This window comes from Zootoca vivipara, chromosome 13 (assembly GCF_965207765.1).
Source record: "Zootoca vivipara chromosome 13, rZooViv2.hap1.1, whole genome shotgun sequence".
Lineage (NCBI taxonomy): Eukaryota > Metazoa > Chordata > Lepidosauria > Squamata > Lacertidae > Zootoca > Zootoca vivipara.
In genome coordinates, this window is record NC_142596.1 from 39158469 (window position 1) to 39173165 (window position 14697).

The window sequence follows — 14697 nt, forward strand, 5'->3', positions numbered from 1 at the left end:
CTCAAGCCAGGTGTCACCCATCCTGTATTTGTGCCTTTCATTTTTTAAATTTTTTTTCCCCAAGTGAAGCTTTTACCTTCATAGCCAGAGTGCCTTCTCTTTTGTGAAGCTCTCCAAGCAATGCTGAGAGTAGTGAGGATTTTCCCGCTCCGACCTGGCCAACCACAGCACACAGACTGCCCCGAGGTATTGCTAAATTAATCCTGCATGGATGGCAACATATACTCCAGTGAGTGTCTGGCACATGCTGTTGGAAGTGCAACAGCAGAGATAATCTGGTGTGCAATTTAAAGAGTTAATTCTGTTGTTAGTAAGTCAGCTAGCCAAGAGGGGTTGGCAGAGGCGGTGTGTGCTCTTCAAGGTGTTGCTATTGTACAGAATTATAGAATCGGAGAGTTGGAAGATACCCCCAACGGTCATCTAGACCAACCCCCTGCAATGCAGGAACCGCAGCGGATAATAATCACAGCCAGTTTATTGGAAGGATTAAGAAACCCCAACAGCTCAGTTCATTTGCTTTTGTGGACCGTCCACCAGCCCAATCCATAATCAAGATAAAATCAGGAAAAGAGCTCATCTTTAGAAGAAAAGACCCAATTTTCTCGTGGCCATTTACCTTTTAAGGCAGGGAGGGCTCTCTCTGGACCAGCTGAAGGTCCCTTGCCTTACCATAACACAATCCTGCACTGAGGAAGAAAGGCAGAGGAGCACTTATTATATGCTTTTTAAAAATAAATAAATAAATTTAAATTGTATTTTAACCCGCATTTTAATCAATTGTTTTTCTTTCTTTTATGTCTTATTGTAATTTTATTGATGTCAGCCACCCTGGGCCTGGTTCTGACTAGGGAGGGCGGGGTATATATAAAAGTTTATTATTACAGTGGTACCTTGGTTTAAGTACACAATTGGTTCCGGAAGTCTGTACTTAATCTGAAGCGTACTTAACCTGAAGCAAACTTTCCCATTGAAAGTAATGGAAAGGGGATTAATCCATTCCAGACGGGTCTGCAGAGTACTTAAACTGAAAGTACTCAAACCAAAGCGTACTTAAACAAAGGTATGACTATATTATTATTATTATTATTATTATTATTATTATTATTATTATTATTATTAGTGTCTTGGCACAACTGGCGGCTTTCTATATCTATATCGCTTGCTATATAAATGAGGTTGTTATAATGGGAACATATGCTAACCTCAGATACAATATATAAAGTCGAGCGCATTAAAGGAAAACGAATTTTGCCTTTCCAGATCATAAACAAAACACATCCGGTTTCCCCCTTATTTTATGGATGGGGAACTTCAGGGGGCCTCAAATGTGGCCGTCTGTGCCTCTCTATCTGGCCCCTGGCACTCTCTATAGGCCACACCCTCTCTCTACAGGCCACACCCCTCAGTTGACCCTGTTTCACACCTTGTCTGAATGTTCCTCCCTGGCTGGAAGGTGTACAGAAGTCTGGTAATGGCTTTTGCTTGCCTGGGTGGAGGACAGAGAGTGTGTGAGAATGTGCTAAAACTAGCCTCCTGCAGCTCTGCCATCGCAGTTGAGAGGCAGCAATGCTTCTGAGGGCCAGTTGCTGGAGCCCTTGTGCTCGGGTCCTGCTTGTGGGCTTCCCGTGGGCACCAGGTTGGCCACTGTGAGAACAGGAGGCTGGACTAGACAGGCCGTTGGCTGATCTGCCAGGCTCTTCAAAAGGTAAAAGGTACATGTACAAAAGGTATAAAAGGTACTTCTGTTGCTCTGCCCAATTTTTCCTCTGGCCCTGCTCACCCCTGGCATGTGGCCCTCAAAAGGTCGCCCAGGAGGGAATGTGGCCATAGGACTGAGTATGGATCCCTACACTACCTTATTTACTCACTACACATTTTATCAGATAAATGCCTTCTGAGACATTCCGGCTCAGGTCTGGCTAGCGATGGAAAAATACATCAATTTCTCATTTTTCCAATCTTAATTTTCATTCCTCCACAATTCCACAATTCATAGAATCATAGAGTTGGAAGAGACCACAAGGGCCATCCAGTCCAACCCCCTGCCAAGCAGGAAACACCACCAAAGCATTCTTGACATATGCCTGTCAAGCCTCTGCTTAAAGACCTCCAAAGAAGGAGACTCCACCACACTCCTTGGTAGCAAATTCCACTGCCGAACAGCTCTTACTGTCAGGAAGTTCTTCCTAATGTTTAGGTGGAATCTTCTTTCTTGTAGCTTGAATCCATTGCTCCGTGTCCGCTTCTCTGGAGCAGCAGAAAACAACCTTTCTCCCTCCTCTATATGACATCCTTTTATATATTTGAACATGGCTATCATATCACCCCTTAACCTTCTCTTCTCCAGGCTAAACATACTCAGCTCCCTAAGCCGTTCCTCATAAGGCATTGTTTCCAGGCCTTTGACCATTTTGGTTGCCCTCTTCTGGACATGTGTAATTTTTCAATGTGTAATTTTTAAAATAAAGTCCTCGTGGAAATTCCTCAGAATTTTAGTGTGAATTTCTCCTAATGTACACATTTTATATACAATTTTGCCTAATACATTTTTTTTTGCAAAGCACATTTCCCCTTATATGAATTCAGCTCCTGGGAGAAAGGCAGGATGTAGATAAATAAAAATATTATAATAGTAATATTTCTATTTCCCCCAATATTTTGCATTTTGTACGTTATTTCCACCAACATATGCATTTTTATGCATACTTTACCACACTGTGTACATTTTTGTATGCCATACTGTATTGTGGACTTCAGGGAAATCTGATTTTTGAAAGATGGCTGTATTTTCATTTGTGTATTGCTTCAGAAACTGTGAATTACCGGTAGGTAGATTTGCTTTCTGATGTGTACTGAATCACATTGCTCCCCCAGATCTCTAGCCAGCAGAGATGGCTCACCCTATCCTGCTGCATAACAGCATGCCACTAATGTGAGGATAAAAATGTGAGGGTTCGGCACATAGGACATAGGAGCTCAGAAGGTTCTGCCTGGGTTCAACCCTTGGTATCCCCAGGTAGGGCTAGGAGAGGCTCCCTGCCTGAAATCCTAGAGAGCTGCTGCCAGCCAGTGACAGGAATGCTGAGCTAGATGGTCCAATGGCCTGACTCAGTATAGGGCAGCTTCCTATGCTCAAAAGGAAACCACCCATAAGCTGATACTTACTGCAGTCCAAAGAACCGGAGCCCGTTTCCGTTTGATCCAACTCCTCAAGGCAAAGAAAGGCAGCTAAACGGTTCAAGGAAACTTTTGCCTGGAACAAAGGACACACATAACCATGGTGTAACACACACAGCTGAATCATGGCGGCTCTGTTCCACCACCACTGTGTCGAATTGCTCTGAAAACAGTCATACCTCGGTTTGCGACCGCTGCGGTTTCCGACCGATCGGTTTGCGACCGCCGCAGACCCGGAAGTGTTTACATCTGGGTTCCGCGACGCGCGCATGTGCAGAAGCTCTCTGCGCAGCGCATGCATGCGCAGAAGCTATTGACACTTTGAGCTATTGGCAGAAGCGCCTCTCCATTTACGACCTGCTTGGGGAGCGACTGGCTCCCCGGAACGAATTGTGGTCGTAAACGGAGGTACGACTGTACCAGTTTCTGGGAATCACAAGTTGAAGAAAGTGCTACTGTCCACACATCGCGCTGGGCATTGTCAGTTTGCATTTCTTAGTGCAGAAAGTATTGATCCGATGTGTAGAGATCTTTCCTATTCTAATTAATTCAAGAGGGTTCTGGGAGCTTCTCTGTGTGAAACAAACGAGCATGATGTTCTGGTTATTCCTTCAGAGAAGCTGAGTACAGCTGGCTTAAACTGGTTCTCATCTCTTTCTGTCAAGGTCATGCTGATTATAAAAGTAGGGCCAGAAGGAGCCTGGGTTTCACTTTCACTTTCTATCTCTTTTCCTTCTGGTCTGGTGTTCTGGACATAGCAGTGATGCTATAGCAGTGATGGCCAAACCTAGCCCTCCAGCTGTTTTGGGATTACAATTCCCATCATCCCTGACCACTGGTCCTGTTAGCTAGGAATGATGGGAGTTGTAGTCCCAAAACATCTGGGGGGCCAAGTTTGGCCATCACTGTGCTATAGTGTTAAGGTTTAGACTTCTTATAAGTTACCATAAGTTTACGGTAAGTCTGTTGGAACTGGATTTCTTATGGACAGTGCCAATCCTGAATGTATTGGATTTGTGACCATTATGCTCATTCACCTTCAGTAGCAGTAAAGCTCTGCTGGATGAAATATAATTGCCTCTGGTCTATTTTTTTGGGAATCCTGCAACGTGTTTATGTTTTTACTCTGCTAACTATACATTGGAATCTACTGTGGATCAATACGGAGTAGAATTCCATGACAGGCGTCTGGTTGTCCACTGTGAGAACAGGATGCCGGACTAGATAGGCTCTGGCCTGATCCAGCAGGACTCCTCTTACATTCTAAGAAGTTAGCTCAGATCACAAAGAATGGGAGCTACAGCACCTCCTTGTTACACTCATGCAAACTGAAAGTCGACTTCTGGGGCTCACCTGCACAACAGCATTGATGGAGAAGGGGAGGAAAGAATGAGCCCTGTTGAGAATGTTGATCAGGGTCAGAGACACAAAGGCTTTCTGCACATCCAGGGTGTTTCCCTCATCTGCCAGCGTGTAGACTGCGAACATGATGAACGCAATCTGCAGAGAAGGAACAAGAAGGAAGCAGGTGAAGAAGATACAACAGTTTGTTCTGCTGTCTAAAAAGCACCACCCCCACCCCACTCACCAGGAACGTTGATGAGTGGAAAGAAACAAGAGACACAGAGAAGAGGAACTGTGATGCCTTCAGAGCTTGAAGTTCTTGAGTCCGGACACCCAGCGCCTTGTCCATGAAGTTATATTCCCAGCCATGCAGTTTCAGGATCCTGATGTCTCTGAGAATGGCGCTGGTGAGCTTCGCACGGCTGTCCTTATATCTCATCTGAGCCTCCTGAGAAACAAAACAATAACGGAGCCCGATCTGGTTTCAAGCGCGGAACCAAAAGCTTGCTAACTATTTGCAAACGGCAACTCGTACCTGGAACTGGCTTCTCTTTTTGCTGATTGCAAAGTTCAGCGGCAAGAGGAATAAAAACACAGCAATAGCCGTCAAAGCGTATGGCCCGAGGAGCTAATAGGATGCAAAAATCAAAAGCAATATTAAGTGAAAGGAACATGGAGGAATAGTTTGACACCCACCCACCCGTTACATGTTCTGTCACCGTCACCCTTACATTTATTCAGTTGTCAGGAAAGGATATGAGAGTCGGGGTATATTAATAACCAAAGTTACTATAATGACTTTGTGATCCATTCAGAGACTTACGTTGCATTCAGAGACCATGACCAAAGTTAGCAGAATTTGCAGGGAAGCAGTGTTCCTAAATACTGTGCTTTGGAGCATGCAGGGCAACATTTCCCTGGTGTTCTTCCCACTCACTTGCCTTCTCCAGGGTGACCCAAGGAGCTGACCCTCAGCAGCTGACTCACTTCCTTTCGCTCCAGTCAGCAGCTGTAAAACCCCTCTTTCATGCTGATTGCAGCAGTGACCCCCCCTCCGTGCAAACCTGGAGCTTAAAGTGGGCAACAACACCCTCCTCCAAAAAAACCAACCCCAGCCCAATGAGGAATAAGCATTCTGACTCGCCACAGAATGTTCAGCATCAACTGGAAAAGGAAGGAGGGGGGGTGAGGAAATGTCCTGCTGCAGCCCTTTACAGGAGTGAGCACCCCTGTGGCACTCCAGAAGTCGAAGGACTCCAACTCCCATCATCCCTTACCATTGCCCATGACAGCAGGGCCTGATGGGAGTTGGAGTCCAAGGACATCTGGAGGGCGGCAAGTTCCCCATCCTTACCTTATAGTTTACAGAGTCAAGGGGGAAGGTACGGCTGGCTAGAAACCTGAATACGTAAAAGCATTTCTACTAGGAGCTGACAATACTGCAACATTTTGTTGCAGGTTGCACTTGCATGCTACCAAATGCCTCCATTATGAATGCTAAGAGTCTTGTTTCCTTCCCCTCCAAAAACCCACACAACTCATATACATTACTCAATCCACCTGACCTTTCAACCATACATTTTGAAGAATTGCGTTGGACTAAAGGAGAATCAAAGAACGTATTTCCTATCCAAGGCCTTCACTTAGCAATTGATTGTTTAGTGAAAACTCCTTGCGCTGCTTCTTATGTATTAACAGAGACATCTAGTGGTCAGCTGAGCATGGCTGAATTTGCATGAATTCGGCAAAGCAGCGAAGGCACGTCTTTCACCACTGGTCCTTTCCCCTTTGCAATTCCGGGTGGCTCAGTCTTGAGATAAATGGCTGATTAAATTGACTTGTGTGAATAGTGTCCATTTGGTAAACACAATTTTAAAAACAGTATCGGCATTCTGGCACAAGAATACGTATAAGAAACACTGCTTTGCGCAGGCACATTATCTACCACTCGACTTCCTTCCGCTTCCTTCTGCCAGGCCTGTACATTTTGTGGACTCACCAAGCCAATATGTCCACCAGCCATGCATAGTGGCCCATTACTGGCTGGAGCAACCAAGACTGCAAAAACAAGTGGTTTGTTGACCAGTTAGAACAGGGCTGGGGAACCCTTTCTACCCCAAGGGCCACATTCCCTTCTGAACAACCTTTTGAGGGCCACATGCCCAGTAGTGTGTGGGGCCAGTGGCAAGAGAGGGTGGAGCAACCGAACCAAATCAAAACCCTTTGTACAGTACACTAGTCTCTACACACACTCACACAAAGGGTAATTAAAATGAGATGGCTCCTTTTTAGGAGGGGCTGAATGGTTTCTCTTTTATTGTACGGTATTCTGGCTTGTGCGCCTGTATGCAACGAAACTCGTCTCCTTGGCTTTTAAAGTCCTATAGGACATGCCAAAGATCTAAGAGGCGGGCGAGAATCTTTTACCTGCCAAAGGAAGACGAAGCAGATGATAATCCGGATGGGGGCGAGCCAAGTTCCATTAAAATACGTGATGAGATCTGTTAGCTTCTGCACGTCAACAGAGACCAAGTTGACAATTTCCCCCTCCGTCGTCGCCTTCTTAGCCGCATCTGACATGGTCAAGATCTACAAGAGAGAAAATGAAACCCACAAGCCCACACATTGACTAAGGTTTGGAAAAAGGCAGTGAGCAGCATCCCAAGATAAAGGACTCCGAATTCATTTTATGAAAATCTTTCTACCTGTTTGTCCTAAGGCAGAGGTGGGGAATCCTTTTCAGCCAGAGACAAAAGCAGGCAGAGTAGTGAATGTGAACTTTACCTTTGTGCAATGACCACTGGTCCTGCTAGCTAGGGGGGGTGGGAGTTGGAATTCAAAAGCAGCTGGAAACCCAAGTTCGGGAAACACCGGACAAGTGGGTCAGGACCCACAGGTAGGTAATGGCAAAGCTGTTACTATGGCAGACCAACTCAAAGAGCACAGCATGCAGTGTCTGGGCTAGAACACAGTCTTCTGACCAGACACTCATTTTCTCAATGTGTACTCCAAAATGGCAGGAGAAAGGAAAGAACCTTTTTCAATAGGAAGGATATTTCTGGCCAACCATATGCCCCACCTTCTGTAACAATGACCGTTCCCCACATAAAAGGGGAGGCGCATTTTGCGCGGTCGCACGCAGCCCCCTGGGATCCCTAAGGCAGCCCTGGAAGTTCGGAGGCCGGCGCTGCCTTCCCAGGCTGGATACTGGTGGACTCCGCCCACGCAGTTACCTGTCCAATCCAGCTCGGGGAGGCGTTGCCGGGGGGATTGGCCAGGTAGGAGGAGGTAACCTTACCTGCACACGGCTGAAGCAGAGTCACTCCTGGGAAGCAGTCGACGGCTCCAGAGCTTTCCCACCCTCCACTCCCAAAAAATTAATGATTGCATTACAGGTTGTTTTCTTCCACAGGCGTACACGCACACAGGCGCTGCTAGGACAAGGCTGCTGTTGAAGGGCCGGAAAGAAATTTTCCCTGCATTGGCAGGTTTCGCCTTTCCCGTAGCAATTCGTCACAACTTTGGCGGATGCAGGCCTTGGGCGGAATCCTTTAGTCATCTACATAAACCGGGGGGGGCGTGGAGCGGTGTCCCCCCGCCCCCATTTGTGGCAGCGGTAACAGGGTTCCTGTAAATGGGGCTAAGGGGGAGGCATTGACCACACACAATAGGCTTTCATTGCCCTCCCCCTCCAGCGGCTGTGATCGAGGGGGGGGGCTATCTGCTTGAACATATGTTCTCTAGAGCTAGCCCAACCCCCACACATGCTGGATAACCCTGAAATTACCCAGATCCCTGGCTGGGAAGGATATACGCCCAATGCCTGAGCCAAGGTCTCCCTACATCTGAATCCTTAATAAAAGTTGTGGCCAATTTTAATCCCATAGAACGTGGTCTTGTGTCATCATTCCGCTCGGGGGCTGCCTGGGGCTTTGGGGGATTCCGCCTGACCGCACAATGCCCTTAGCGAGGGAGCTCAGAACCAGCCGGAAAAGTTATGGAATAGTGGTGCAATAGACTATCTCTACATATGGAGAAATTGGGCTGTTGTTCCACTGCATTTAAAAAGGTCTGGTTTTCTGAGAGCTGAAAAAGCAATGGAAGATGAACAGGGGAAACCTGGGAGGGGTATTCTTAACCACGATGTCATGCAGATGTCCATAAAAGGGCCATGAAGAAAACATGGCTGTTTCACAGCAAATGTACAGTGTGGAAACAGGCTTTTCCCATCAGTCTTCCTGGATCCAGTTCACAGCAGCAATGAGATGGACGGAAAACAAAGGAGACCAGCCAACAAACAGCAGGGTTTACCTTCCGATAAACAAGGCCTGTAACAGCAGTCTTCAGCCTCACTCCCAGCACAAGGCACATATACATGTATTGCTGCTCCAACAGTGTCTCAAGACAGGCTAAGAGGAACATCAACGTAGCATAGAAATAACCTTTCCAATAAGGAGCCTCAGGATCAGTGATGAAATCTAGGAAGAGACTACAAAAGGAGAAAGCATCGTCAACCACACATCTGGAATGAGGGCTACCACAGAGAGAGGAGCCGTCACAGCAATGCTCCAGGGCAGGATAAAGAACACAGAAAATGGACTTGAACTAAAGCCTGGTTGTCAGGCCATCTATCTAGCTCAGTGTTGTTCACTCTGATTGGCAGCAGCTCTCCAGGATCTCAGCAAAGGCCTTCCCCATCACCTGCTACTTGGTCTTTTCTTAACTGAAGGTGGCCAGAGATTGAACATTCTGTAGGCAAAGCACATACCGGTACATGCTCCCCCAGTGACCTACAGTATGGTGCCTTCCCACACATCTGACCCCAGTATTCTCTAGCCAGGGATGTCCAACAGGTTGATCGCGATCTACTGGTAGATCCCCGCAATGTTCTGGTAGAATCTTCTGCGTCGTTAAATCTGACTCCTGCCCCACTTCTCGCCCCGCCCTCCATTGTTGTTTGAACTCAGGAAGGGTAGACGGAGCTCCCTCTGTGTGACTATTTTCATCCATAGCGATGTTTTTGTGAGTGACTCCCCTTGCCTTACTTCCCCCCCCAAAAGGAACTCCCCTCCCCCAAAAGCCTGCACCTTAACCCCGCCCCCCAAGAAGGGCTTTCCTTCTCCCAAAAGAAGCTCAACAACTTTGAGCTGAACCCCTAAAAAAACGGGGCTTTCTTCCTCCCAAAAGAGCTGAACCACTAAAAAAAACTGGGGTAGATCACTGCCAGATTTTAATTCTGAAAGTAGATCGCAGTCTCTTGAGAGCTGGCCACCCCTGGACATCCAGGGTTTCAGGACATCCAGTCTTTCATGCCAGCTACTACTCGATCCTTAAAAAGAACAACCTGGAGATGCCAGAAATTAAGAACAGAAGAGCAAGCCCTGCTTCATTATGATTTGCTTATGTTTATTTATTTATTTAATTTGCACAATTTGAAGTGTTGGTGCTGACCTTTAAAGCCATAAACGGCCTCAACCCAGTATACCTGAAGGAGCGTCTCCACCCCCCATCATTCTGCCCAGACACTGAGGTCCAGCTCTGAGGGCCTTCTAGCGGTTCCCTCACTGGAAGAAGTGAGGTTGCAGGGGACCAGGCAGAGGGCCTTTTCGGTAGTGGCGCCCGCCCTGTGGAACGCCCTCCCATCAGATATCAAGGAAATAAACAACTATCTGACTTTTAGAAGACATCTGAAGGCAGCCCCGTTTAGGGAAGTTTTTAATGTCTGACACTTTATTGTGTTTTTACTATCCTGTTGGAAGCCGCCCAGAGTGGCTGGGGAGTAATCAATTATTATTATTACTATCATCATTATTATTATTGTTAGTTGCTTAATTTCGCCCAGGGCAACCCAAAGCGACCTACAACCAACCAACCAACCAACCAACCAACCCACCCGCTATGTCAAAAGCCCAGTCTAGTCCTCACTGTTCTCACAACCAGCTGCCCACGGAGGGAGACCTCAAAGCGGGACCTGACCATAACAACCTTCTCTCCCCATTTGCGATTCCCAGCAACTGGTATTCCAAGGCATATACTGCTTTTGACAGTGGAGGAAGAAGGCAGCCACAAATGCTACGCTCTTCTTAGGAAGCAGTCTTTAGTTCTCCACGTACCTCAGTGTCTTCGGGATCAAAAACAAGAAGACGTCGCCGAGGACTAAACCAAGAGTCCCCAAAAGAAAAGAGGTCCCAAACACGTCCCAGAAAGCTTTCAGGAGCGGCTTGCTTTTGCTATGTTCAGGCTGAAGCAGGATCTTGGTTTCCTCGGCATTTTCATTACTTGCACACTCTCTTTTAAATTTCGCGGAGTCTGCAGTTCTGATCAACAAGGAAACAGAGAGCTCTAGCCTTTCACGTACTCAGTGCATCTGAATTCATATTATCCAAATCCTTGTAGCCATCTTTAGAGGGTGGTCCATTTGGGCAAATGGGCAGTGCCCCACCAACCTCAGCCAGCCCCCACCTACCTGCCTCCTTACCTACAGCCAAACCAAGGAGCGGCAATGGCAGCCAGCTTCCTCCTCCTTTGTCCGTGTAGAATTCAGCGGGGGGAAGAATGGGGACACAACTAGAATTCGTTGGCTCTTCCTGTCATTGGCTCTGGTTCCACCTACTATTGGACTCCCTGCCTTTCACCCTACAGCTGCCAATGGGCATAAGCAACTACAGTGGTACCTCGCAAGACGAATGCGCCTTGCGATTCTATGGGTGACTCGCAAGACGAATTCATTTTGCGAAAAATTCGTCTTGCGAATTGCGGTTTCCCATAGGAATGCATTGAAATTTAATTAATGTGTTCCTATGGGCAAAAAAAAAGAAATTTCAATGCATTCCTATGGGAAACCGTGATTCGCAAGATGAATTTTTCACAAAACGAATTGACTCGCGGAATGAATTAAATTCGTTTTGCGAGGTACCACTGTACTGCTCTCCCAGAGGTACGATTCTCATTCATTTTCAGTGAATGTGTGAGCAGGTCAGCATATTGGGTGCTGCTGCTAGGAATGGACAAATTAGTTAATTTTGGCTTCTCCCAGTTTCTAACCCCCCCCTTAAGTTCAGTTCTCCACACTTCCACACAGATTTGCAATTATTTTTATTTTTTAAAACGCTCATGAAAAACCCACCAGCGTTTTAACACAGATTTCTCCTTATAGGCAGATATTTGTACATAATTTCCCCCTAATAAGTCCATTTTTACAAAGCAATTTTCCGTAATGTAATGAATTGCTGTATGGTATTTACCCTAGCATGTGCTTTTTCTTTTTCTTTTTTTACACGTTACTGGAGAACTGCAGTGCAACGTTCAGAGACGTGCAGATTTCAAAGGATGCTTGTGTTGTAGTTCATGCATTGTTTTGGAAAGTGTGAATTGGGTAAGTCTGTCTTGAAAATGTGAACTGAATGTCTTCAGCTGCTGCCTAACACCCAAGAACCCATAAAACTTGTCCTTGCTGGACCAGACTCAGGGGTCATCTACATTAGGGATGGGAAACCTGTTGCCCTCCAGTTGCTGTTGCCCTCCAATTCCCACCAGCCCCACAGCCAGCATGGCCAATGGTCAGGGCTGATAGGAATTGTAGCCTGACAACTTCCAGAGAGCCACAATGTCCTGATCTCAACAGAGGCCAACCAGATCCCTCCTATGAAGATACCTGCTCTTCTGGAAACGTGAAGGACTAGCAGCTTCCTTCCTTCCTCCCTCCCTCCCTTCCTTCCTTCCTCCCTCCCTCCCTCCCCCCTCCCCCCCTCCCTTCAATCCTTGGTAGTTGTTCTTATGCATACACACAAAAGGCACTTACTGTTTGGCTCTTGCACAATGTTCATTCCACGCATCTTCAATCTTGGTAACGATATCTTCAGAGGAATTTTCTCTCGCAAGTGACCACAGGTCTTCTGCTTGTAATGGCTGCCGATATCCCTTCCAGAGCAACCTGGTATGAAACAGAAGGCGTTCCCAATCAATTGAGTGGAATAGATTATCTAGTCTGGGGGGTGGGGGTGGTCACCAACATCATTTCCCCCCACCACTGCACACATTTGAAATTTTGAGAGAGAGTGGTGGGCAAGAGTGACCTGCGAGTTCCATGTTGCTGATTCCTGCTTTTAGGCTACCAGGCCTTATAGTTGGTTTCCTCCACTGGTGACATTGGCAATAGTGTCATTGATAAAGAAAAATGGAAGGGTTAGGTTTCAGGTGGCACTTAGTCTTAGGGCTGTTCTTCGTTCCTGAAAAGTATATAAAGGAGGAAATTGGAAGAGTGACATTCTTTCACACTTCCTGTTTCAGGTCTACAGTCATACCTTGGTTTTCCAATGCCTTGTGACTCGAATGTTTTGGCTCCCAAACATCACAAATCCGGAAGTGAGTGTTCCGGTTTGTGAACTTTTCTTGGAAGCCGAACAGCTGATGCAGCTTCCGATTGAGTGCAGGAAGTTCCTGCAGCCAATCAGAAGCTGCGCCTTGGTTTCTGAACGTTTTCAGAAGTCGAACGGACTTCCGGAACGGATTCCATTCGAGAACCAAGGTATGACTCTACTGTATGTGCTTTTCATGGCTCACATTAATTCTACTGGGTCTGACTTTTTTACCCTGATCACTTGGAAGTGTGCATGGAATATTGTCATTCTCTCCTTTTCAGAGGGGGCAGCTGATGATTGGGGTACGTAGCAGGGGATAAGTGAGCAGCATAAGTGGTTCTCATGGCACTCACTCAAAAATCTAAATGTGCCCACAAGGTTGGGGCTCCCTGATATCTATTATGAAGACTGAGAAGATGACCTGGTAAACTTTCTGGAAGAATATTTGGCAAATTAGCCTCCTGAGGGTTAAGGACAGACAAAAGGGAGACCTTCTTCGCAGAGCATACAAATCTTTGTCACAAGATGCCTTGGTGACCGCTGGCATTGTGAGCCAGATTGGTAATTACGTTAGTCACATGGTGCAATGTTACTTATTTTCTTACCCAGCAAACCACCAAAATGTGATTTTGGAAACAAAAGAGGCCCCAGCTTCAGGACACGGGTTCTGCAAATGTTTAAAAGAAAAGAAGGAAGGCTTTCAGGTCTACATACATACATATACAACATCTGGTGCAGTGGGAAGAAGATACCTAACTGGTTTCTGCAATGGGTTCTGGTTCAAAAATGTTCACCTCCAGCAACAGCATAAAGGGTCCTAACTAGGGATGGAGGAGAAATTCAATTCGGTATACATTTAAAGCCTAATCTGTACTTTCCCAAAACAATGTGGGAAGCAAAACACAGCTACCTTTAGAAATTCACACTTATCCAAATTTTGGAATGCAATTCTCCGAGCAAACAATGTTTACAAAAATGCATCTAGTGGGGGTAAAAATGCATAAAAATGAAGAAATTAGTGAAAATAACATACAAGAATGCATTACATTAGGGGAGATTGCTTGCAAAACTGTGAACATGATTCAAAACTGTGTGAGGGAAGCTACCAGCAGTTTCATGTACATTGTCGCTCATCCACACAATTTATTTGACTCCAAGGACCTCATATGAAGTTCTCAGAGAGCTGGTTTGAATTATGAATGAGGATAATCTACATGTCGTTTCCCCAAATCTTTCAGATGGCAGATTAATGCTATTGAACATGTGGCGGTTACTGCAGAGGCAGCGGCGGAGCTAGCCGCTCAGGCAACCGATCCGCCCAGGGGGTGCAGCAATCCGCCCAGGGGGGATTTTGTCACCCCCCCGGGATGACACCCGGGGTGAACCACCCCCACCGCACCTCTGTGCAGAGGTCTGTTGAGAAATGACCACCCAATGTGAGATGTCAAAAACATTTCTTTAAAATAGTTCATATATGCACTTTGGGTTCATGGGATCCAGGTGGCGCTGTGGGTTAAACCACAGAGCCTAGGGCTTGCTGATCAGAAGGTCAGCGGTTCGAATCCCAGTGACGGGGTGAGCTCCCGTTGCTTGGTCCCAGCTCCTGCCAACCTAGCAGTTCGAAAGTACGTCAAAATGCAAGTAGATAAATAGGAACCGCTACAGCGGGAAGGTAAACGGCGTTTCCGTGTGCTGCTCTGGTTCGCCAGAAGCGGCTTTGTCATGCTGGCCACATGACCTGGAAGCTATACACCGGCTCCCTCGGCTAATAATGCGAGATGAGCGCGCAACCCCAGAGTCGGTCACGACTGGACCT

The 14697-nt window shown here is 46.6% G+C and overlaps 1 protein-coding gene across 11 annotated transcripts in view; it reads right to left on the reverse strand.

Moving 5' to 3' along the window:
- The window catches only part of ABCC6 (ATP binding cassette subfamily C member 6), a 40770-nt gene that overhangs the window by 18427 nt on the left and 7646 nt on the right, over positions 1 to 14697 (reverse strand). For all 11 annotated transcript variants that reach the window (XR_015946768.1, XR_009558578.2, XR_015946767.1 and 8 more), the window contains 11 exons: positions 13487 to 13548; positions 12323 to 12454; positions 10635 to 10838; positions 8833 to 9010; positions 6949 to 7110; positions 5057 to 5149; positions 4766 to 4969; positions 4531 to 4677; positions 3166 to 3253; positions 617 to 686; positions 77 to 203 (listed from right to left, as the gene is read on the reverse strand). Coding sequence is in view for 5 of the 11 variants with exons in the window: in XM_060283012.2 (XP_060138995.2) it covers positions 77 to 203; positions 617 to 686; positions 3166 to 3253; positions 4531 to 4677; positions 4766 to 4969; positions 5057 to 5149; positions 6949 to 7110; positions 8833 to 9010; positions 10635 to 10838; positions 12323 to 12454; positions 13487 to 13548 (1467 nt within the window). In the remaining 6 variants the exon portion in view is untranslated. The remainder of the gene's footprint in view (positions 1 to 76; positions 204 to 616; positions 687 to 3165; positions 3254 to 4530; positions 4678 to 4765; positions 4970 to 5056; positions 5150 to 6948; positions 7111 to 8832; positions 9011 to 10634; positions 10839 to 12322; positions 12455 to 13486; positions 13549 to 14697) is intronic.